The sequence below is a fragment of the Eschrichtius robustus genome, chromosome 9 (assembly GCF_028021215.1).
Source record: "Eschrichtius robustus isolate mEscRob2 chromosome 9, mEscRob2.pri, whole genome shotgun sequence".
In the NCBI taxonomy this organism is placed as follows: Eukaryota; Metazoa; Chordata; class Mammalia; order Artiodactyla; family Eschrichtiidae; genus Eschrichtius; species Eschrichtius robustus.
Window position 1 is genome coordinate 195,307 of NC_090832.1, and position 24,751 is coordinate 220,057.

Genomic DNA, 24,751 nt, shown 5'->3' on the forward strand with positions numbered 1-24,751 from the left:
TGATCTCACCACACCTCTGCCTGATAGCCAATGCCTCCTTAAAGAGTGTAAGAACTAAGTCCTGAACTCTTTCAGCGCGCACGTGCTACCCTTGGCAGTCAGACCCAACCCGTCCGCACTCCCCTTGCAGGAGACCGGGTGAGATGGCCAGGGCGCCCATGAGCACAGCGGAAGCCCAGGTGGGTATGGGGTGGGTGTGGCGAACGAGCCAGGGTGCGTGACGAGGAGCCCAGACGGGACAGGGGCAAGGCGTACACAGACGGGAGACCGGGGCGGGAGTCGGGGACTGGCAGGGGCCAGGGCAGAAGAGAATGAGCAGAGAGGGCCTGGATGGCGCTGTGGATGTGGCAGGTGATCGCTCCGTCAGAGTCCTGGGCTGGCTGAGAAGCAGACACCACCGCCTCTCGAATGAGACTCAGAGCAGGGGGGTTTCCTTACAAACTCTTCCACGCTCCTGCTTCTAGACTACTGACCATGACTGTGTCACCTCTCTAAGCGCCAATGAACTTCTAAACCAGCAGGGAAGGCGGCTGTGATCTTGTAAAGCGTCAAAGGCTTGGGTTCAACCCCGGGGTCTGCCAAGCACTAGCCGTGTGACTACTGCAGGCCATGTCACTTAACCTTTCACACCTGTGTCCTCACCCGCGCGTCTAGCGACAGAGCTGTGCGATGATTAAAGGAGACACAGTGAGGAACGCCTTCTGGGAACCATGAGCAACTACATAGAGATGTATCACTGGAGAACCACCTAAGTAACCAAACTGAACACGTGCAAGTCGAGCCCAGGTTTAGTTCTGTCCTTCCTCTATGCTCTTCTCCTTCTTCCTCATCAGATGACCCCTCATTCTCTGCTGAGGCCCACCCGTCCCCGTGCTGTCATGTTCTACTCATGTCCCACTGCCTGGCAGCACCTCCATGTGGAGGTCCACTTCTAACCTTCCTCCAATGTCCACCCACATTCTTTTTCCTCTAAAAAGCAGTTAAGAATGCTTCCCAGTAGAATAAATTTCTTAACTTCTTAGTACTTTTTCACCTACAACTCTCATAAAATATGTATCACATTCTACCTCTTAGCTCCTCTGCTACAATATATGTAACAGAGAAAGAGGGGAAAGACTTTGCAGACAGGAGAACCCTTGCAGTTGTACAGGAAGGAGGGAAGAAGTCACTAGAGAAAACCTAAAGATGCAAGAGACAGAGAACATCCCCTCTGAGACTGAACTAGCAGCCCCTACCAGACAGACAGCAGGACAGGACAAGGGGCTTGGCAGTGACAAGGACAAACAAGGTCCTGCCCTCACAGAACCGCCCCATCTAGCAGGAAAGACAGGAACCAGACACGACATTCCAGGGGCACGTGCTGCAAATGTCAGGCACCCACACACAGGGTGGGCAGTCAGGGGGCTTCTCGGCGTGTGTGGTGGAAAAGCCGAGCAGGCGTCGACTGGCGGAAGGGGGCAGGAGAGCCGTCCAGGAGGGCAAAGAGCGCAGGCAAGGCTGCAAGCAGCCGAGGGGCAGACAAAGGTGGAACCGCAGGTGGCGGCTGGGTGATGGCTGCCAGCCTTGCTCCGGTGACTGTGTCCCTCCTAAGAGCTATGGAACGCAAGTAAGAGCTTTATTTCTGTGTGCAGCACGACAAATGGACGGGAAGGGGCAGAAGTCTGTTTAGGAAGAGCGCTCAGAGATGACTGCAGTCACTCACATCAGCGGTATTTTGGCCTAGGGTGGTAAGAGCCACTGAATAGATCAAAGTAACAAGACTTGGGAGAGACTGGTTATGAAAAATGGGAGAGATGGTTCCCAGGTTTTTAACTTGTGCAAGATGGTGACAGTCAAGGCCAGGAACAATGAAAGGTTGTGGTCATGTTTGGTTCTGCACTTGCTGAGATGCCTCGGGGCATTCATGTGGACATGCACCTTCTCTGTAACCCAAGGAGAACGAGAGGATTCAATGAGATAAAATACACGCACTGCACGTACACAGAACCTACACGCAGCAAGCAGTTAATAAACAGTGGCTCTCCTTCAAAAACGATCAAGGCTCTATATTACCTTCAGGACTACGTCCAAATTCCTAGCATGGCATGTACTAAAATCCACCATCTGGCTGCAGTCTATCTTTTCCAACTGTTTTCTCCTTACTTAGCCCTTCAAACCCCATGCCTCAGCTACGTGCCCCAGAACTGTGCCTGAGGGGACAGATTCTACACGCCAGCCCTCCAGCGCTCCCACAGACCCCAACTTCACCTGTTCACAGCGAATCTCAGGCCCCATGAAGGCCTGGCTTCCGTTATCCCTCCTCTGGGAGCTTCTCTCTGTACTTAACCCACGGTGATTCCTCTCTTTCAAATTTCGAGCACTCTCTCGGCAACAGTGATGTAACAACGTGAGACAGAGTTTATAATGTGGGTTTTCACATGTATTGTATCTTACTTCCTAGCTAACCTCCAAGGGTTCTGTTCTGCGTCCGCCCCCCCCGCCCCCACCCCAGTGTCTTAACCACTGCAGGCAGTCAATAAATATTCACTGGCAAATCTATCAGTGGGTACACTTTCAATCATGACATATTAGATTTGGGTGGGCACATCTACATACCTTTAAGATTTCAGGATCCGAAACCATAGTTATTTGTTGCTTGACTTCAGGCCCCATATTTACAGGATCTTCTTGTTTAATTTCAGGGTTTGTACACAGCGGTGCTTCTAGGTTAAATTCAGGGTCCATACCTACAGGTAATTTCTGCTTGGATTCAGGGTGTGTGCATAAGAGAACTTCCTGCCTGGATTCAGGGTGTGTACATAAGGGAACTTCTTGCTTGGATTCAGGGTCGGTGTACATGGTAACTTCTTCCTTGGATTCAGGGTGTGTACACATGGGAACTTCTTGTTTGGATTCAGGGTCTGTGTACATGGGAACCTCTTGTTTAGATTCAGGGTGTGTACACAAAGGAACTTCTTGCTTGGATTCAGGGTCTATACACATGGGAACTTCCTGCTTGGATTCAGGGTGTGTACACACAGGAACTTCTTGCTTGGACTTAGGATCTGAACTCATGGATAGTACCTGCTTGTCCAAAGTTACTACACCTTTAGGTTTTTGGAAAAACCATGGAGATTTCTGTCCTGGCAAAAGATATGATGCCATTCCTTTATAAAAAAGAGCTTTGTTTGGCCCCAAAGGTAACATCTCTTCCAGCTTCTTCTCACCTTGATGCAACCGAAGAACTTTACATATGTGGTCTGCTACAGCTAAGATAATGTTACCTTTTTTGTCAAAGTTCTCTTTCACAGAGGTATAAGAAGACAAGCACTTGTAACGAAAGCTTTCGAACATGCCTTCTGGGATGATGTCGTTGCCAAGCAGGCAGGCCAGTAGAGGAAGGTCGGACAGGCTGAGACCCAGGCTCTGACAGAGCTTCTCTCGGCAGAGCATGACGGTGTCCAGACTGTCAAGGGAGAGCTCACTGATGGAAAAGTAGGGACAGGTGTCATAAATTAAATAGTCAGTGTCTTCTCCAAGAATCCCAAGACAGTTGTTCCGGAGGCCGTAGGAAGCCACCTCATAGTCGGCCTCCTGTAACGAACACAGAGTTTCCTGACCCAGGGCCTTCAAGGCAAACTGAGTGAATATGGCCAGCCCTGAGGGGATGAAGAACATGTTTCTGCCAGGCTGCTCCCTGTGGGACTTGATATAATGGAAGATCTTGGCTATCTCCCTGTTGTTCTTGAGTCTTCGTTTCACCCACTCGTCTCTCTTGGACTGCTCCACCATGCCATCAAAGAAGAATATCAACTTGATGCCAACAGCTGTAAAAGTTTTCACAAATTCTCGCAAAGAAGAAAAGTATTCCCGCCACTGGCCACCACAGATCCAAGATTCCGGCGTGTACCAGTATCTGAGGCAACACATGGCGTCGACCACAATGGTAGGAGTCCCTCCAGGATGCCTGCTTCGGTGGTGCTCTGCCAGCTCTTTGAAATTTACTACCATACATATATGTGGGCAGCTACTTCCCACAAATCCATGTAAGCCTCTCACACCCATAACTGACCTCCTGGAAAGGATCTGGAAAGGAAAAGAAATGAGTACTTATGGCATTATCTCCAGACATATGGCGCCTTTCAGAGCAAACACAGACAATATTTAACATTCACTCTCTGTCTCCAGCATGACACAGAGCACGTCACGCTGGTCAGGAGCCTGAAGAGGCTTCCCCGGACACACCCGTGGGGCTGCACCTGCGAGTGAGGTGCTGAGTCGGACTTCCACCAGGACAGCACAGGGCAGCACTCTTTTAAGATTGTCACTAAGACTACTATTCAAGAGATTTCTCAACAAAGTTCGAAAACAGGTTAACGATTTCAAAGAAGTTAATACTGCCCATCTAGGAGCTCAAACAGAAGTTAATTTTGAAAACGTAAAATGTAAAATCGGTACGTGCAACACTGATGTTTCTCAAAATAATTGTGCTGAGTGAAAGCTGGACCAAGGAGTGCACACTGCATGATCCCACTTACGTAAAAGCCTAGCCCACTGGGAGCTGAGCTGCCCGCAGTGGCGAGAGCCCTGTGGTCGCCCGCAGTGGGGCAGGAGGAGACAGGGACTGACAGAGCGGAGACAGGGTGATGGGACACATTCACCACCTTGGCTGTGGGGATGGTGTCACGGGTGAACGCATGCTCAACCTCTCGAATCATACACTGTACATACGTGCAGTTTCCTCTGCATCAAGTGCATCTCAATAAAGGTGTTAAAAAGAAAACTACATGAAAATTCACTAGGCCAAATGCAGCAACATTTGAGGTGGTGACTGACTGACTTTGGATGGAAAACTGCCCATTCTAAAATGTAAAAACACACAAAATAGTTCAAAGGGTCAGAATTCACACTCTGGAAAAAATTTAAGCAGAGTCCTTTATGTAATAAGTATGATGTCCTTACGCATAATAAAAGCTGTAATATAGCCAGTAACATCCATCAGTAGTCAGACATCTTTTATCTTAACGGCCTATTCTTTTCATCAGGGCTTCCCATCCTCCAATAAAACAAAACAAAAAAACCCTTATTATGCAAACAGCAGCACAAGAGCGAATGGTGCCTCTCCCAGGCTGGGGACTGAGGGCCGGAGCCCCAGGCTGCCCACGCACAGCAGTAACAGGTCCTGTCTGTGCCCACTGCCTGCCAGACAGCGCTGCGCACTCAAGGCACGTCTCCACTCTTCACGACAACCCTGGCGGGTAAAAAACTATTAGCCCTATTTCAGTAAATAAATTACTAGGCTGGGAAAAGGCCCCCTCGTGATTTATCTTTTAAGAATGTGCTGCCTGTTAATGGACCCTTGCCCCTAAGAGAATTTGAAGTTATCTGTTTAACAGCCATTAATGATAAAGACTATCTAAAAACTGAGTGGACACAAATAGCACACATTTAAGTTGAAATTGAGTGAGGCCTTGCTCATTAAGTTGTTACACATAATGGATCCATATACCCCAAACCACTGTAGACCTATTACTAGCATTGGGTTCATCTTGGGAAGGTGTGTGTTTCTGAAGCAGACGATAGACTTCATAACATGATTATCTCAGCCATAAGGTAGTTCTCCAGTCGGGCCCTCTGGGCCTGGTGTGGAAAGGAGGTATGTTTCAGAACACAATGTCAGACTGTACAAAATACCAAAATGGATTTAAAAAAAAAAAAAAAAAGGCAAGGTCTGTGGACGACGAGTGGATCCTGGATCCGAGGTAGGTCTTACCCAGCGGGAGGCTGCCTCTTCTATACTGTGAGAGGAGGCCTGCTTCTTTCCCCGGGCTCCGTGAGGGGTGCTGAGGACCCTCCCACCAAGCCCACGTGGAGACGGAGCCAGGAGGGCAAGCCCCGGCACCGCCTTCACTCCCACCCCACACAGACGTGGGTCCATTTGCGCAGCAGCTCTGCCACATTTGCGTTGGCTGCCTTCCCGCACCGATAAGAAGACATTTTTGTTCCAAGCATTTTTCTACTAAAACTGCAAGTGACAACACTGAGTTTCTTGAAACACTCCCCTCTTTATTCTGCAAGAGGTCGGGCTCAGCCTCTGCTTTGATTTTATTCAAATGTTTTTCCTCCTTGCTTACCCCAGTAGTGAAAAGCTCACTATTTTTTAAACATGTACTGGTGTTTCCTGTCTTTCACACTGCCAATTTCTCACAGTTTGAATCACAAATTACCTCAGGAATGTCATGTTACAATGTGCTCTTCTATGGCACTCACAAAGACAATTTTGGATAGGCAAAGGTTTGGGGACTTGGGCATTAGAGGAGGATGCCTTCCGGCACTTCGGCTCTTCAAAGCGTTAATGCAGTGTTAGCCCGCCATCAATGCAGTCAGTGTGGTGTGAAAGGAGATGCTTAAAAAGAGAAGTCTGTGGCTATCACCTTTTTAAATAACTTTCTTCTGTTTTTTAAAGTCTTTTATTGCTAACAGCATATACTCTAAAGGTAGTTTTTAAGATGATTGCAAACACATATAATATGATTATATAATATATATTGTAAAATTATACCTGTATATATACATATATAAAATTTCACTTATTCTACCTGCGAATTATACAGGAAATTGTCATTATCTAGATAACTGTTGTCTGGAAGGAAAACAAAATTTACGTCTCACTAGGCAGGAGTCCCACTGCCCAAAACACCGTCTGGGAGTCACATGCGCTAATGCGGGCCTCAGGGCAGAAGATGTCACCCTGTCAGATCCCTGACACCCAGCACAGTATAGGCACATGAGGGCCTGGCAAGCACTTGCGAACGAATAAACAGATAAAGGCATCAAAGGGCAAGTGTATAAAGAGAAATCAGGAATCAACAAGTTTATAGATTCCAACTGCGGGCAAAGAAGGAGTACAGAGTAGAGTCTGCCCTTGAGTAGCTGACCAGCTGGTTCGGGAAACAAAGCATCAGTGCAGGAGATTTTAGGAAGCAGCAGCAGGCACACAAGTGCAGCTAGAGTGTGTAATACGGGAGGAGGCCTCGCTCCTAGCAATGGCTCCGTTCTCCTTACACCCAGACCAATCCCAATGTACTGGGCTACCAGTAAATGAAGCCTGGAGAGAAAAGCCCAGAAGCTCCTTTATTCACAGTCTTTCAGCGGACACACACTTAGAGAAATGAAGAGAGAGGCAGGGCTCAGCAAAACACATATGCACCCTATCTGCCACTGAGAGAACGGGGTCAAAAGCTACACATGGAGAGTCACTCTGGACACAGGGACAGTGAGCCAGTTCCGAGCGCATCTGAAGAGCTGGCCAACCAAAGTGAGCTTTTTAAAGTTGGAGACGAACTGGGTTAATGTCCTACAGAAATAGAACCATAACCTTTGAATAGATCTTTATCAGACAGAAATAATGTCTCGACAAGACAAAAATCTACAAGTTAACATGTAACATCACGGTGTTTGAGCTCTCGTGAAGAGTAAACAGCAAAGTAAAACAGAGAGGGACCTTCTGTTAGAAAACTGAATAATCTTGGAAGGATCTCTTGGACAATGTCCCAGGATTCAGTGAAGAACATACAGTCCTCTTTTTCCGTTGCTTCGTGTCTGAGTCTTGGACAATTGTTCTCTCAGTGGTAACCTGCTGCCTGGGCCTGGGCCCTCTCATGAGGCCCCTCACACCTTGAAGTGGAGGGTCTGAAGTCTGCTCTCTCCTCTCCTCCCCCTTAGCCCCAGCTAAAAAGAGGAACTTACAGGGACCCTTTCAACACAGCAGGGTTAAGAACAGGGACTGAAAATTCAGAGATGAAAACGTGTCCCAGGCCAGCACACGATACACAGCAACTGCCCAGTGTTTGCTGGAATTCACGAATGCACAGCCAGGGCAGCGGTTCACCGAGGGTGGTCCCGGGGGGGCTGCGCCCAGGCTGGTCTCCCTGCGTCAGAGGCCTCCACACGGGACTCGCGGAACTACTGGCCAACACGCTCTCCTTGACCAAACTTAGGCTCCTGGGCCCTCTTCTCGACAGGCCTCCACCTTGAGCTGCAAGGTCATCCTTACCAATTTCAGCCAGATTCCTGCTGAGTCAGCTTGAGCAACCCCCCCCCCTTGACACGTGACCCTCCCCAAGATCGGGTCTAGCTGCTCCCCCGCCCTCCGGTCCCACTGGCCCTCCCTCTGCTGCAGGCTCTCAATCCCCCGGTGTCTGTGCTGTGTTCGAACTTGAGCCCGCCTCTCTCCCCACTCAAGTCTTGAAGAGAGTCCTTCTCACTGTCTTAACAAGTGTCAGGGGGATGTTTTAACGCTAACTCCAACCTCAATAAAGTTTATTCAAAGTAGAAATGGAAAGCCTACAGCCGTCATGACTCCAGACTCAGGGTGCCCTCCCTGGAGGACCCTCCGGACCACAGTCTGGCCATGACCACTGACGCCAACATTCAGAAAACCGTGCGTGGCAGATGGAGTTGGGAGCTCAACCCCTCCTGGCTGCGTCCTAGGGAAAAAGACAGAACACTGGGCAGCACAGCACTGCTGACAGAAGGGAAGGCTCTACAACAAAACTGAGCTGAGTTGAAATTCTAACCTCCACGCACTAGCAGTGAATCTTGGAGCAAGTTAACTTCATTCTTCTTATATGCAAAATGAGGTTTATAAGACTCAATTGTTGTGATGCAATTTTATTTATATTATAAATTTGGTCATCAAACATTTTTCATTAGTTGCTAAAGTTTAGTGAAATAAGCCCAGCACAAGTCAAAATTATTAAATTATCTCAAAATTTAAAACAAAGCCATATAAATTTTAGTCAGGCTTTACTGTATTTATGATTTTTACTACCTATATTACTTTTTAATATCAGGAACGTACTTATTTATAAAATTTTTTTTTCTGATTAAAAAAGTAGCCACGAAAAAAAAAGTCGCCATGTTCTTTGCAGAAATTAAGGACAGCACAGAAAGAAAAAAAACTACTCATAATCTCATCTTCCAAGGATGACTACAACAAACATTTGAGTACGTATTTCTAGTTTTTTTAATTATTCATTGTTACTAAAAATTGGGATCATGCTTTTCTATGATCTACTTCTGTGTCTTAGTTTATTATGAATATATTGCCAAGTCATAACGTTAACCTTCTCCTGCAGTGTCACTTTTAATGGATGCACCATGTAGACATAATAGGAGTTATTTAACCCTACTGTTGAACATTCATTTCCAATGCTGCATGCCATAAATAAGAATGTCAATCACATCAGTGAATACACATCTCTGAACACACTATCTCTGATCATTTCCTTGGGATTAATCTTAGATGTGAAACTGCTGAGTCAACGCAAAAGCACATATTGGTCATTTTTCCCCAGCTGTAGTTGTAACTCATTCACACTTACTTCTCCTCAGTGACACCAGGTAACTTTATTTAGACATAAATCGGGTTTATTCATTCAGCAACTACCTTTGTCATCACTACAGCAGACGTGGAGCTATGACTAAGACAGATTAGGGTCCCTGCCTTCTGGCAGCTTATGCTCCAGCAGGAAAACCTCCAACAAGCAATGATCACTTGGGTATTACTATAGGGCAGAGAAAAGCAGAGAGCGTGCATAATATTCAGCAGGAAGACCCAACCCAGACCTGGGATCCGCGACGGCCCTCCCGAGGAAGGGCAGGCCAAGCGGCCCTGACATGAGGCAGAAGAGCCAGCAGGCACAGCCAGAGGGAGGGGGAGAGCAGGCGGACGGGGGGCGTGAGCGAGAGGAATAAGGGATGAATCTTTTTTAAGTCCATAAAGTGTCTTTTTTATTATTAAATCAGTGTTTCTAAGGTGCTTAAAATATCTGTTCTATTAGGTAGTTTAACCTGCAACTTTATTTACTGTATCATAAATGTGTTCTTCAACATGGAAAATGGGGGAAAAAAAACAAAAACAAAACCCCTCAGTCTGGCCAGAACCTCTGCAGTAAGGGAAGAAGAGTCTGGAGAGATGAAGAGGCGCAGCGACCAGAGTCTCCACAGCCGCACGCACGTGTACACTGCATCCTAAGGGAAAGCAGATGCTGCTCAGGGCTCTTAAGCAAGCGCTTTTTAGAAGCACTGCCCTGCCTGTGCTGCGGAGGAGGGAGAGAGGCAGGCCGGACTGGAGAAAACCAGCTACCCCGGGCACCGCCCAGCACCCTCCCTCACGTGGATGTGGAAGAACCCCAACACTGCAGGGAGGCAGAGCCCTGTTTCCTGCTGCAAAATACAAAGGAGGGTACAGAGAGGCTCTTCTGCTCCCCCCCACCCCCCCATATACCAAAGATCTAGCAGCTGTGGGCACAGCAACGAGCAAGACAAAGTCCCTAAGACATGCACCTTGAAAGAGGGAGCAAAGGCTCAGGGTCCGTCAGGAAAGAAGCAAGCCTGGGGGTGCGCAAACACATGTCAAAACACACCAAGCCGTACACTTTAAATACGTGCAGCTTATTCTACAAGCCCCACGGCAGACACCCCTCTCGTCCCACTGGCACACTATCAAGTTTTGTTCAGACTTCACTGTGAGGCACGCCTGCCAGCGACGAAGGCAGGAATGGCTGCCTGCTGGGCGGCAGCCAGCAGTGTGTGCTGCTCAGTCACCTGCCTGAGGTCACAAACAGCAACGGCAAAGCCGGGATTTGAATCCACCTGCCTCCGAAGCCGGTTCCTCTCACTAGGGGAGCCCCCACCCCAACACTGCACTTCAGAGTGATCTGGCTGCCGGCGCGCGGAACACCAACTCGCATGGCAGTCAGCCTGCGGGGCACGCGCTTAGCCCAGAGCGCTCCTTTCTGAAGGTCCTCCCAGTCCCAGGGGCCCAACAGAACATCTGGACTGAAGGAGCAACCCAGAAGGCTGGACCCTGGGCCTTTCCCCACCCGACTGCAGCGCTACAAAACCCCTTCAAGTCAATGAACATAGAAAAGGAAAATGTCTGCCACCTACAAAAACTTACGCCTCATGTATCCAGAATTTAGGATAAGACTCCAATATAAATTTTAAAATTCACAGGTAAAACTGAAATAATTTATTCATAAACGACTTCTCAGGCTCTGATTTATCATCTATAAATTCTTTTTCTCCATAGTTCTAACAATTAGCTCCTAAGTCCACAGTAAAGGAAAGTATGGAAAGGGCATTTGCAGGCATGCACATAGTGACAAGGGTCAGAACCTCTAACAGCTGACCTGGGGAAAGCAAAGGGACAGAAAAACTGAAAGGGGCCGAAAGACATAAAAACTCCAAACAAATAACAGGGAGAACAGTTGTATGTGCCTCAACGAGCCCGAACACCGTTTGCATCACAAATTTTATGTTTAAAATGTTTACTTGAGATCATATCACAGGGGTTAGGGAAAGTTCATATCACATTTAGCACACTCTATTAAGAAAGTAGGGAATGGCTCCAGCGGTTAGGACTCTGCGCTTCCACTGCAGGGGGCCTGGGGTAAGATCCCGCAAGCTGTTGTGGTGTGGCCAAAAAAAAAAAAAAAAAAATTTTTTTTTTAATTTAAGAATAAAAAATTTTTTTTAATTTAAAAAATGTTTTTAAAAATTTTTTAAAAATGTAAAAAGCAGGGAAATACTCTATTTTAGAAAGATTTCCATCCTAAATGTGAAATTTTGGTGCTTAATGGGCAAAAATCCAAAACTGAACTATCCAGCAAACTCTGCTGTTCAAAGACTTACTGTCCCCTTGTCCTGGTTGCCAACCGCTTTATTATAAATGACTTACAGTAACTTACACGAATCTGTACTGAGTTGATTCTTCGGGCTCAAGGACTGATGGGGAAAGCATCCATCTCTGCTGTGTACTTTCTACAGCCTAGCATGCACACGGGCGTGCAGCTGGACAGGTATGGGGAAATATAAACTCGGTCCATGCTATAGTAAGCATTCGACAGTAAGAGCTGACTTAAATGGACTCCTCCTTCTCTGGACCATACGTTTTTATAAGGAAAAGGGTGCTTAGGACCTGGCTTTTTTAGCTAGCAATGGCCCTGATTTACTGGCTGACTGAAGACAAATCACTGACTCTCTTTGTACATCATTGATTTCCTTATTTGTAAAAATAAGGTAATGATTTACCTCTCAATTTGGCAGATTTTAAACTACTACTATAAAATCCTTTAGAAGTATCTTATTATATTTATATAAATAATTTAAACCTTAAATAACATGTTTTAACTCTGAAGACTTTTCCAACAGAACACCTTGTAAAGAAACAGAAATTTGCTTCTAAAAGCAAATGAAAATGTAAAAGTTATTCACACTTATTATAAAGCTCTATAAAAGTAACTGATAGCATAAGGGTTGCCTCACTTTCAAACTAATAAAATAAGGATGCAATTAATTCCTCTGAATGAAGTTCCAGTGTATGATTCTAGTTTCCATAGAGATAAGAATTGCTTTTATGATCTCAATTAAGTGGACTTCCCTTCTTACTTTCAACCTTTTCTTGAAAGAGATGGCAACCCAGCAGACAAGCAAATCAAACACATGCACTGCTGTGAAGATTCTGCCCACGGTGCTAAGTTGCCAATCTGACACCTCTCTTCCTGACCCAAGAGCAAACCAAAGCCAGGTTACAGCAGGAGTTTGACCAGCTCCATTCATTCATATTTTCTCTCTAAGCCTCAATAAGAGGCACACACAAGGAGGAGTAGGAGGTGGGGAGGGGAAAGTCTGAAGGACAAGAACACAAAAACCAAGACAGCAGGATATGACTAATGGCCAGTTTCGTAGGGATCCAAGTACTGTAGGGCCTGAAACATATAATTTGAGGTCCCTCTTCTAAAAAAGAATACACTATTATGGGACTTCCCTGGTGGCGCAGTGGTTAGGAATTCGCCTGCCAATGCAGGGGACACGGGTTTGATCCCTGGTTCGGGAAGATCCCACATGCTGCAGAGCAACAAAGCCCATGAGCCACAACTACTGAGCCTGCGCTCTAGAGTCCGCGAGCCACAACTACTGAAGCCCGCACGCCTAGAGCCCGTGCTCCGCAACAAGAGAAGCCACTGCAGTGAGAAGCCCGCGCACCGCAACAAAGAGTAGCCCCCGCTCGCCGCAACTAGAGAAAGCCCGCGCGCAGCAACGAAGACCCAACGCAGCCAAAAATAAATAAATTTTTAAAGATAAATAAATAAAAATACAAAATTATAAACACAAGACCCCTGAGGTCTTTCCCAGTGCCTTGGAAGGGGCCTGTGAAAGCGAGGACCCTGAAGCCTGAACTTCATTAGCTTTACAGTAAACCTGCCCCATAAATGACACTGATTCAGGCTCAGGGAGTAGGGAGAACCTCAGAATAGTAAAAACTGTAAGTGACCTCCACCAACACCTACTGCGGTCTTCTCAGTTCACAGACGAGAAAACCGAAGGCCAGAAGTGATTAGAGATTTCCATGTCTGGAAGATAGACATGCCTGTTCGAAATTACACAAAGAAACTGGGAGGTAAGGTGGTCAGGAAACGGTATGTGTGGAGATGAGTAGTGTGCGACCCGACACAGCCAAGGTGTTCTCACTGCTTTCCTTGAACACAACCAATAAGGAATGCACCACTGCAGTCCTGGGAGGGAGAGATGGCCAGGTTGGGGGAAAACCCCTACGGCAGAGCTTAGAGATGGCAGAGATGGGGTGATGGGGAAATCGACACATAGAGAATGTGTGAAGGCTGTGGTGGTGCAGGAGTGGTAGCTCCTAACAGAAAGGCCCAAACGTGGGCAGGCCACAGAGCACATGAGGATGGGAGGCCACGATTCAGAAATGACAGAGATGGAGGACGAAACAGGAGGAGGACACCAGACACGGAGGAACCAGAGCGTAATACATTTGGGAGGCGACAGGTGAGGAACCTGATGCTGCAGACCTGTCCCCATTCTGTGGTTCTCATTCTCTGCATCACCTACTCAGGCGCTCAAGCCAAAAATGTGGAAGTCACTGGAAATACCACGGCCTCACTTTAACCCCATCAAACTCACCTCCAAGTTCTCCCCACTACCATTTCCAGGTTTTCAGTCCTAAAACTTCTTCCTTAAATGGCTGCAAAAGCCCTCTTATCACATGCAGTCACCCAGCACCACCATCCCTACGCCTGCCAGATGACTCTTTTAACACTACGATCCGATCACATCACTTCCCTGTTCCCAATTCCCCTGAGTTTCCTGCCATCCCCAGCTCTAGCACCCTGTCTCTCCCAGAATATGTCAGGCAGTCTCAAACCTGCAGGTCTTGAGCATTCTGTTCCCTCTGAAGGAATGAATGGCCTCTTGCCCCTCAGCACCTCCCAACTCCCACTTATTCGAAACTAAGCTGGAATCCGCCCCCCCCCCGTATAGAAACTTCTGGCCCCTCCTTGGCCGACATGGACATATCATCCTCTCAGCCACCTAGGCGTCATCCCGCCAGCCTTTATTCCCCGGAGGGCATGGTGCTTGCTGGGTGCTACGGTCCCGGCTCAGAACAGACGGGTCACTGGGGAAGGCACCCAAGTTCGGAGACGCCAAGTGCAAAGGTCAGAGGACACCTCCCTACGGCCGACAGGGACCACACGGCGACCCGGAACTGCACATCTCTTTCCGGGGAGGGGTCGGGCCAAAGCGGCAGCGGGAGGAGCAGGCAGGGCGCACGGCTGTGGGGACATGCGGTGAGGGAGACGCGGCCCAGGGACCGCGACGGCGCAGAACCACGAGCGCAGCCGCCGCGCCGAGGCGACGGCCGAGAGCGGCCCAGACGCGCTGGCCCCACAGGCCCGGCCCTACCTAGAGATGCGCCAGCACAGCCGGAGACGCGCCCGCACAACCCTCGGCCCGTCGCAGCCGCCGCGCACTTCCGCTTCCGCTCGGGCGTTTCCGCCCGAGAGACCGCCCCGCCCGCTCGGTGGGCGGGGCCTGCGCGGCCGGGCCCCACAGGCGCCGGGGAGCGAGATGCGCAGGCGCAGCGCCCGTTGCCTCGGAAACCGCGCGGTGCGTGGAGGTCGGGGTCACGCCTCGCTCGGCTGCCGCTGGCTCACCCGCTGGCGCTTTGGGCCACTGGTGGTGCGGACACGCGAGCCTGGGCCCTGACGCCGCAGTTTGGCGGAAGAGCGCCGGGAGGGCGGTGCGGGCTGCTAGGAGACGGCAGGCTGGCCCTGAGCCCGGGCCCCGCAGGAGGCAGGCGGCCGGGGGTCCAGAACGGGTGGATTTTCCAGCCAAGGGACCTTGGCGCGCTGTCCACCTCGACTCTGGGCCTCGGTGTCTGTACTGTCTGGAGGAGGGCGGCGCTTCCCAGCGCGGGCTGACCAAGGACACAGCAGAGCACAGCAAGCACTAGGTAGAGAGGAGCCTTGCTAGCATTGCTGTGACGGCGGCGGCCACCCGAACTATTCTGGAGCCCACAGTTTTAGTGGGCAGGCTTGCGGTCTGGAACGGGGCATGAGAGCTCCGGGGCGGGCAGCCACGGCAGTGGAGGAGGGGAGGAAGCGAGGACGCGCGCTTGCCTGGTCGTGCGGTGTCTGCGTCTCACGTTAAGGAGTTTGGACTCTGGAAGCCACCGCCTCGACTTTGTTTCTGCATCTGCTTTAAGGCCAGTAAGGTTCCCATTAAGGACATGCTCCCCTGGGCTGGGAGATAGGCAGGCTTCAGATTATACACAATTCCCATTCCTCTAGTCACAACGCCACCCTTTTCTCTACAACCAAGAGAACATTTTGGTAGCCAAGTGTTATGACAGAAGAATAACTTTGAAACCAATCTAACTTATTTTTTAAGTAAATACTTGACAAACTTCAATTAATGATATCAAGTTATTTAAGATGCATCTCAAAACCTATCTTTACACATGACATATTTCAGGAGGGCTGCTGCAAGCCCCAGGGAGCTGGAGGCTTCCATCAGGGAAATAAGATGGTCAAATATTGTTCCTGCAGAGTCTCTTGCAGATCAAGCACTCAAAAAGCATTACCAAATTGATGGGAATTCCCTGGTGGTCCAGTGGTTAGGACTCAGTTTCCACTGCAGGGGGCATGGGTTCGATCCCTGGTCAGGGAACTAAGATCTACCCGCCCTCCCACCAAAAAAAAAAAAAAAAAAAAAAAGCATTACCAAATTGAAGTGACACCATATGTATGTATTAAATAATTTGGGAAGCCATCTCTTCGGCATACAAGGCTTTCATTTCCTGTTGATATTTTTTTCTAAAATCAATAAAGAGCGCTCAGCACCTAATACTTGCTGGGTGCCATAGGGTCACACCAACAGTATGTGAAATGGTCTCGAGCCTTGAGTGCACGGGTGGTTGGGGAGACAAACACACACTTCAGGTATCAGGGAACAAGTGAAACATAAAGTCTTAGAACACGTGGATGAAGAAGGCAGCAAGGAGACGATGTGAGAGCTGAGCCTGGAAGGGCAGGTGGGGCCTGAGGCAGGATTAGAAGAAGGAGGACTTGTGGGCAGAGGGGCAAACGGAGGAGAGCGATGGAGGTAGGGATTCAGGTGGTGTGAGGGAGAAGCCAGGCATCCCGGACTGTAGGAGCAGGAGCCTCACACAGACAGACAGCGCAGACCCCCGGAGCCAGACCGTGGAAGCAGAGGAGGCAGGCCGACCACAGCCCCACTCACCGCCCTGTGTGAGCCCTGCCACTCGGCGGCACTTGGCTCTGCCCGTCCTAAATATGCACAGATGACCAAGGCCAACAGACGTTGGAGGAAGACAGCAAAAAAGGGAACAAACAAACTAGGAAGAGGAAAAATATTATGAAAAACTTCATGATCTGCAGTCTCTGAAGATCATATACCAGGGAAAGGAAAAAAAGTATATAAAAGAACATTCAGAAAATGTGCTCTTGAAAATTAAAAAAGCAGTAGTTGAAACTTAAAAACTGATAAAAGAGAAGATAAATTTGATATCTCTCATGACAGAAGAGAAAAAGATGGAGAAAGAGAAAGACATAAGAAAATTAGAAGATTAAGAAGTTTGACATCTGAAAAATAGGAGTTACAGGATAGAGGACAGAAAAATGAAGTAGAGGACATTATTCAAGCAATAATTCAAGAACAGTTCCCAGATCTAAAAGACATGTTCTCATATGGAAAGGACCCACCAAACGCCCAGCACAACAAACTTACGACGATTCACATGAAGGCACATCATCACAAAATGTCAGGACACCAGGGGCAGAGAAAGGACCTTAAAGATTTTCCATAAGGAAAAGCAGAAATGTCACATTTAGGGATTGGAAACCAGGATGGCATGGAAAGTCTCAATAGAATTACAGGAAACTGAAATTCAGTGGAGCACTAAATTTCAAAATTCTGAAGAAAATAATTCTAACGTGGAATTCTACTCAAAATCAAAATATTAGTTATAATTGTGAGGGTAGAATATTTTCAGATATGCAGCTCAAAAATATTTTCTACCAAATACTTTATCTCAGATACCTGCTGGAGGATATTCTCCAAAACTAAGAGGCCAAGAAAAAGGAATATTTAGGACCCAGACAGTAGGGAATCCAAGTGAAGAGAGAGGTGGGAAATCCCAGGAGAAAGCTAGAGACACATCTCCAGGAAAAAGCCAGTCCATGGAATGCCTGAGGTGTTTGAGTGTTTTTTTGTTTGTTTGTTTGTTTTAATTTATTTTATTTATTTATTTATTTTTGGCTGCGTTGGGTCTTCATTGCTGAGCACGGGCTTTCTCTAGTTGCAGTGAGCGGGGGCTACTCTTTGTTGCGGTGCACGGGCTTCTCATTGCGGTGGCTTCTCTTGTTGCGGAGCACGGGCTCTAGGCGTGAGGGCTTCAGTAGTTGTGGCTCGCGGGCTCTAGAGCGCAGGTTCAGTAGTTGTGGCGCATGGGTTTAGTTGCTCCGCGGCATGTGGGATCTTCCCGGACCAAGGCTTGAACCCATGTCCCCTGCGTTGGCAAGTGGATTCTTACCCACTGCGCCACCAGGGAAGCCCTGTTTGAGTGTTTTAAAAGGAGATCTTCAGGGTTTGGTGACAATATGTAATAGGTACATAGAAAAGTCAATAAGCAAATAAATTCGGCAATTGTTGAATCCAGTAAAGACAAAATTGTACAAAAAAGAAAACGTAATCGTAGCATATGCCTCAGCTGTGAATAATGATTCCATAATTTTAATGAGGTAAATGCTGAATGGTAATTTAATCAAAAGGGTACTATAATTATTTTTGAAAAAATGGGAGGTGATCTTCTATGCGTTCATAAACATGCATGTGTCTAGGAAATCAGGTGGAAGTGTTAAACCTTCATCTTCTAGAGTTAGGAAGTCCATAGACAATGTACACAACTGAAAAAGACATAGCATTAGAAAGTTTTTTAAAATATGAATAAATTTCAAAAGTAGCTACGAGTTAGAAAGGAAAGAATTGGGAGTGGGAATGCGTCATGTAGGAAATTGCTGTTTTTTGTAAATCTAGAAGTACTATTTGAATTTTAAACTCTGTAAGTATATTACTTTGATAAAAGGAAAATATTATAAGTTTTAAAAAGTGATTAAGTAACTAGTACAATGGTAGTAAGTGGCACAATTATTACTCAAACTCGAATCTGTCTAAATTCTAATGGCTTCTTAAAATTTTTTACGACTACCATACACTACAGTGAAGGAAAGGAAGAGCCAAAGATTACTTCCAGGTCTCTTTCCTAGGACACTAAAGGAAAAGTTGTACATAGAAATCAGTGTAAAAGGAGCACAAAGATTTACAAGAGACTCTTCACATCCTTTTCCCCACCTTCTGTTTCATACCACCTATAGACACTTTCCTGTGCCCTACTGTACACATCAGATTTATCAGTTCGTGGGAGAATCTAAAAACAGGGGATGAAGGATTTACATAAGAGAGAAAAACAGGGACAAAAAGAAAGGAAGAAAAATAGAAAACTGTAGGTTGAAAGTAGGGAGAAGTTGGGAATTAAGGGAGAGTAAAATGTTTCCCAAAAACTGGGAAAGAAAAAAAGCTACAACCGTTAAAACATACCGACTTCTACATGGCTGATCCACATTAAATATTACAGAATTGTTTTATCACTGACAAAAGAGCATCATATAGAAAGAAATTGTCCTCTTCCTCTACTGGCCATCCTTGTGTCTGTTTGTGACTTCTTGGATCCCTGCAGGCTTCATGCAGTCACCAGAGAGAGCTAACCCATGTTGGAAGCCAGCAAGACAGGAAAGGTGGGGCAGAAAGATGGAGGGCACATTGTGCCTTGACGACATGGTTGAGCCAGAAGTTAACTAAAACCACTCTACCTCCTCATTCTATGAGATGATGTCTTTTCCTTACAGTTAAGAATATTAAATTAGGGTTTTCTGCTATTTGCAGCCAAAAGTATCGTAACTTTCAGCTTCTGCGCATGAAGGAATAATTCCTACAGAACTTGTCCTTCCACTGTAAACAACTAGAAAACTAGATAAAATATATGAGATTACTATTTTTAGACATTAGGCAACAGGCAGTGAAGGATGGAGATTCTGAAAGAAGACTGTTCTTTGATAAGATCAATTAAGCTGATAAACCCATAGCTGTACTGATCATGATAGAAGGATAGGAGACACGGATTACCCGTAATAAGGATGGAGGATGGTATCACAGATTTTACTAACACCAAAGGGTAAAAAGGAGACTATTTGAACATCTTTAGATGAGATGAAGAAATTCCTTGAACCATATGAATTACCAAACCTGACCAAAGAAAAAATAGGAAATCTGAGTAACCCTATATTTCTTAAACCCTATATTAAGTTGAATTTGTAAGTAAAAGCCTTCCAAAAAAGAAAATTCCAGACCCAGGTCGTCTCACTGGTGAGTTCTATTCAAACATTGAAGGAAGACATATTAATCCTACAAAAACTCTTTCCGAAAATAAAAGACCAAGCGACACTTCTCTACTTGTACTACTCATCTAGTGGCAGGAAGCAGGTCTGATTTCACTCTGGATCTCCAGCCCCTTGAGCAGTGAGTGGATGAATGAATACATGACTAAATGAACTGGCCTTCTCATTGCCATGTGCTTTGGGTCTGACAGTCGCCCCAGCTGTGAACTGTGATTGAGATAAGCCAATCGTGGTTCTCCCATTTCCCTTGACTGCGTTTGGGTCGGTGGTGGCCTATGACTTCGTTTTGGCCCCTGAGAAACGCGGGTGGTGGTGGTGGGTCATTCCCTAATGTACTCGAGCTGGGCCCTTGACCTGAAAACAGCTATGTTTCTTGCTTCAGTTAACCTACCTATGTTAATAAGAACAGTTCCAACTACCACGAAAACAATTCATAGTTCATGATTGTTCCTTAAATATACAGACTCACCAACCCTGCCCCTACTTACCTAGCAACACCTCCAGGCATTCATTTTGAGAGCAGTTTGCAATCCTTAGTTATTAGCGATGATGACTGATAAACAGCCCCATGCCCCATTCTACTTTCCTGAGACAAAGCAGCATTTGGAAACAGATCTCAATGGTGAGCCAGTGCTGTCCCCACTCTGCGTCTCCTAGGAGGTGTGGGGGGTCGGGGGGGGGGGAGTAAGAATTACAGTGACAAGAAGGAAGGAAACTGCTGGAAAGTATGTCTTACGGTTTGAGATTAGGAAAGGTGTTGGTGCGAAGGTGGAAAAACATTTGCCTAAACTTGTCCCCCTTTTTTCTCCAATACTTAGGCTGTTTATTGGGGTCCCTTTCTCTCCAGCCCATTTACTGGAGTAGGGCTTTGCAAAGCCGTCTCCTAGCAGCCGAATGCAGAAGGCCCATTCATAGTACAATGGACGGAAAGGAAAGAAAGAGCTTGGTTTGTTTAAACTGCCTCTGTCTTCATTCACAGCCCGATGTCCGTCTGCATTGTGACACCCACAATGGCACTAAGGGACTCATTGTGACCGAAAACAAACCAAAACAGAATACGGGATGCTAAGATAAAAGAGTCATGCAACAAAATCGCTAAAAAAAATCTAAGTCGTACATCTGAAATTTATGTTACCTTTTGGCTGTGTGGCCTATTGACCAGTGTTTATAATGACCATCAGAGTTTAATAAACAAAAAGATAAATGGGAACGTGTACATTTTCAAGGCGCTTCCACGGAGAGGATGGGAATGCTGGGCTGCTTTGGAAGCTGTTTAATAATCATCGTTCTTTGTTTGCCCAACATTCGGGAGCCACCCTCGCACGTTGCGCTTACTTTCCTTCTGGTGCACAGGCCCTGGCGGTGCCCATGTGGCCAGGCAGCATCCCCCGCACAGTCGCCCCCGCCCGCCCCCAATCCCACCTCCACCCCCTGCCCCGACCGACATCAGATGCTGCAGGAACCCACGCCCAGTTCAGCAGGCAACAGGTGGAAGGTTGAATAGCTTCACACGTTTTTCGGGAGGGGGTGGGGAGAAAGAGGAAAAAAAGGAGGGCGGGAGGGCAGGCTTTTGGGAGCCGATTTAAGGATTAGATCAGATGTTATTGCTAGTGAAAAATTAAACAGCCCGGTGCTCTGGGGAGTGCAGATTAATATATTTAGTGACTGTGCGCACAAAGGCCGCTCATTGTAGCCACGTCTGAATGCCTGTGAATAGGATGGAACATATGCGGCCTGTCACCGCAGGTGCCCACATCTGTTCCTCTGCGGGCAGATGCTCGCAGAAAAGAGGTGGGAGGCGGGGAAGGACGGCGCAGTCGCGCAGGGCAGCTCGGGTCCGGCTGGGACGGGCGGGCGGGGCGGCCTCCTCGCGGTTCCGGCCCGGCCCGCGCCCCGCCCCGCGGGCCGGGTGATTGACGGGCGCCGGGACCGGCGACAGGTGCCCGCGACCTCCGGATGGGGCGCGTCCCGGAGCGAGGCCTCGGGAGGGCCCGGGTCGCTCTCGCCGCCCTTTCTTTCCCATCCTCATTGTCTGACACGGTCACGGGCCGGCGACTCCTAGGTGGGGCCGCGCCTCGGTGCAGGTGACAGGGTGGGCCCCCCCCCCCCCCCACGCCGCACGCCCGGCGGCCGGGGGTGACCCGCTGACCTGGCCCTCCCAACGCGGCGCTCATGCCCCTGCGGCGAGTGCCCGGCCCGCCGCCGCCACCCACTCCAGGCAGCCCTCCGGAGCGCCCACTGGCGCCGCACCCCCTCCAGGCAGCCCTCCAGAGCGCCCGGCCCGGCGCGTTCAGTCGGGGGCCGCTCGGGCGGGCGAGCGGAGCAGCTGCGCGGTCATCCGATCGGGACAAAGGCGCCCGGAGCCGCGCCAGGTAAACAGCGCTTTGTCATGGAGATGAGCGCGGACCGGCGGGCAGATGATCCCGGGGTCGGAGGAGCGGACTCCGCGCCGCCAGCTGAGCCACGCGACCGCCTTTCTCATGCAAACCAGCGCATGCCTCCGCAACCCCGGCCCGCGCTGCGCCCCAGGGCGCGGGGTCCCCGCTCCGGACCACGTGGCCGGGCCGTCCTTCCTCCCTAGCCGCGGGTGTCTGCGCTTGGCGGGTGGAAGGGAGGGCGGAGGGGAGGCGTCAGGCCCACTGGGTCTTCCCGGGCTCTGTCCTCCGGTCCCGGCGCCCTCCGCCCCGCGCCAACCTGCCGACCACCAGGAGTGGTCCTGGGTGTCTGCAGGCCGCCCCTCCTCCGAGGGAAATGTCCCAGGGAGGGCAGGGGAGGCCGAGCTGAGGGGCCGTCCTTGGTGTGCCGCGTAGCGTTTATCCTTAGCGAGAGGGAAGCCTCGGAGCCTGAATATAAAAGCTAGATCTGTCCCTCTTTCCCGCCGTGAACAAACGGATGGCTTGGGTTAGGATGTATCTTCAATAGAGTGATCCGGAAGGAACTTGATCAGGTGCAAACACACCGTGTATACATTCGGGCCAGCGCGTCTTGTAAATGTTCACGTGTCTCCGGGGTTCGGTCCTTAAGAAGAAGTAAGGAACTATCCGTCATAGCTACCCGGCACGGGTGTGGTTTTACCCACAGATACGTGTAGGAGCTTCCTATGTGCAAAGCAAGCAGGCCAGTCCTGCTCTTTTACCCACTGAAGGATTCCAGACCTGTGACTGATGGAGAATGGGCAGAAGGGTGTGCTGGTGGGAGATGTGATACTAATACCAATTCATAAACTTGCTTTAGGTTCCCTTCATCATCTTCTTTTTCAAGTAAGCTGGCATGTTTGATCAACACCAGATTTGCTGCCTGGAAGTTTTTCATTTTCTTGTTCTGAACAAGGACCCTAATTCTTCTTAGGAATAAGAGAACCTCTCTGTTGGGTATACAGTATTCAGTTGGTCTAAGAAAACACAAACCCCACTCAAGTCTCCAGACTTGTTTACACAGAAAACTGAACCTGGGGCTGGCTTGGAGTCTGGAGCCTATTCTGGGCATTGTTTATTGCAATCTGCCCAGGCCCTCCTCCCCCGGCCACAACCTCCGCCACACACATACCTCAGGGATAGAACCTTTCTTTGGGCAAAGGGGGAAGGAAACAGGATTGGGCTGACCACAGTATGAGTCACACTCACTGCTGAGGATGGGCATATTTAATCTGATAAAATGATGGTCATGAGCTTTTATTCCCAAGTGGCCTAATAAAATGATGGGTAAAATGATCAGGGTCGCCAACAAACAGAGAACTCAGCTGTAGTTGATGCGGCTGTGGTTCTGATTATACAGCTAGGCCTACCCTGGTTGTTGGGGTCATTCAGGCTATAAGCTCTGAATGCCTGGCAAAAATAAAACACCAACACCAGGCGGTAAATCCCACTCTCCACTCCTGTGTCTGATATATTGGGTGCCTTGGAAGCCCTAATGAGTCTCACTTTGTACAGTAAATTTGCTGAGACATCAAAAAGTATTTAAAAGAAAGTTTCCTGCTTTTTCCTAATGAGCAAGGTGAGGATTTATGGTGTGTGTGGGAGGAGGGAATCGCTGCTAAAGCCAACACGGGGGCAAGTCTATTTAACATAGTCGAGCTTAAGCTCCCTCCTGCATTAGGGGGTTCAGAGCGATTAGCTGCAGGAGTATACAGACATGCAGTTAGGGAGTGAAAAAACGCCATTTGGTTTGGAGCAGATGGCTGGCTAGGGGGCTGATGGCGTCGAAAGGCGTGTCGTCCCCCTTCAGCCTGAATCCCTAAGGGCTCCCCTTGTCTTCCCAATCAATGAAAATTAAAGTGCAAAGAAAGGATGAATAGTTGGACCTCGAGTCTCTCCTTTGTTCGTCTCAGCTACTGGTGTGCAGGAGTTAAACTACAACAGACTCCTATAGAAACACTGAAGTTAAACAGTCTCCCGTTAGCTCAGCTTTGAAAGGGAGAGGGGGAGAGGGCCCAACGCGGGGTGGGGGGAAAGAGAGAGAGAGAGAGAAGGAGAAGAAGATGGAGAGAGAAGAGGAGGAAGAAAGTAAGGAAAGAAGAGCCGGAGGAGGAGGAAGGGCAAGAAAAGGGCTTTCTGCTTGATTTCCCCAATACAGAATTGCGTGGCATAAATTAAGTTGGAAAAGAATGAACGCTTTGGGCAGGATTCTGATGGATTTTACGATGCCTTTCAGTTCCGCTTTGCCGCTGTAATCGAGAAATCTGTGCCATGTCAATTTAACAAATACTTGATACTGAGGCGGGTTTGTTAAAGATTTGGGGCAAGTCGTCCCCCCCCCCCCCCCCCCGCCACAAGGTTTAAGCCCTTGGGCGTGGAACTTTTTATTTCCAGTTTTCTAAACAGGCATTCAGATGAGTCTCTTTCCCACTTCCATTTTCTAATTAAAAGGTTCCCGATATTTCATTTCTTACTGAAATCTACTCTCAGTCTGGAAGCACAGAGGATTTA

General features: G+C 48.3%; 1 protein-coding gene across 1 annotated transcript in view; it reads right to left on the reverse strand.

The window, feature by feature from the left end:
* FAM120B (family with sequence similarity 120 member B) overlaps window positions 1-14,838 on the reverse strand; it is an 84,433-nt gene extending 69,595 nt beyond the window's left edge. Inside the window, exons 1-2 of the mRNA XM_068551107.1 lie at window positions 14,755-14,838; window positions 2,596-4,065 (exon numbers count right to left, since the gene is read on the reverse strand). Of these exons, the coding sequence (XP_068407208.1) occupies window positions 2,596-4,044 (1,449 nt within the window). The 5' untranslated portion in view covers window positions 4,045-4,065; window positions 14,755-14,838. The remainder of the gene's footprint in view (window positions 1-2,595; window positions 4,066-14,754) is intronic.
* Window positions 14,839-24,751: the final 9,913 nt, after the last annotated feature.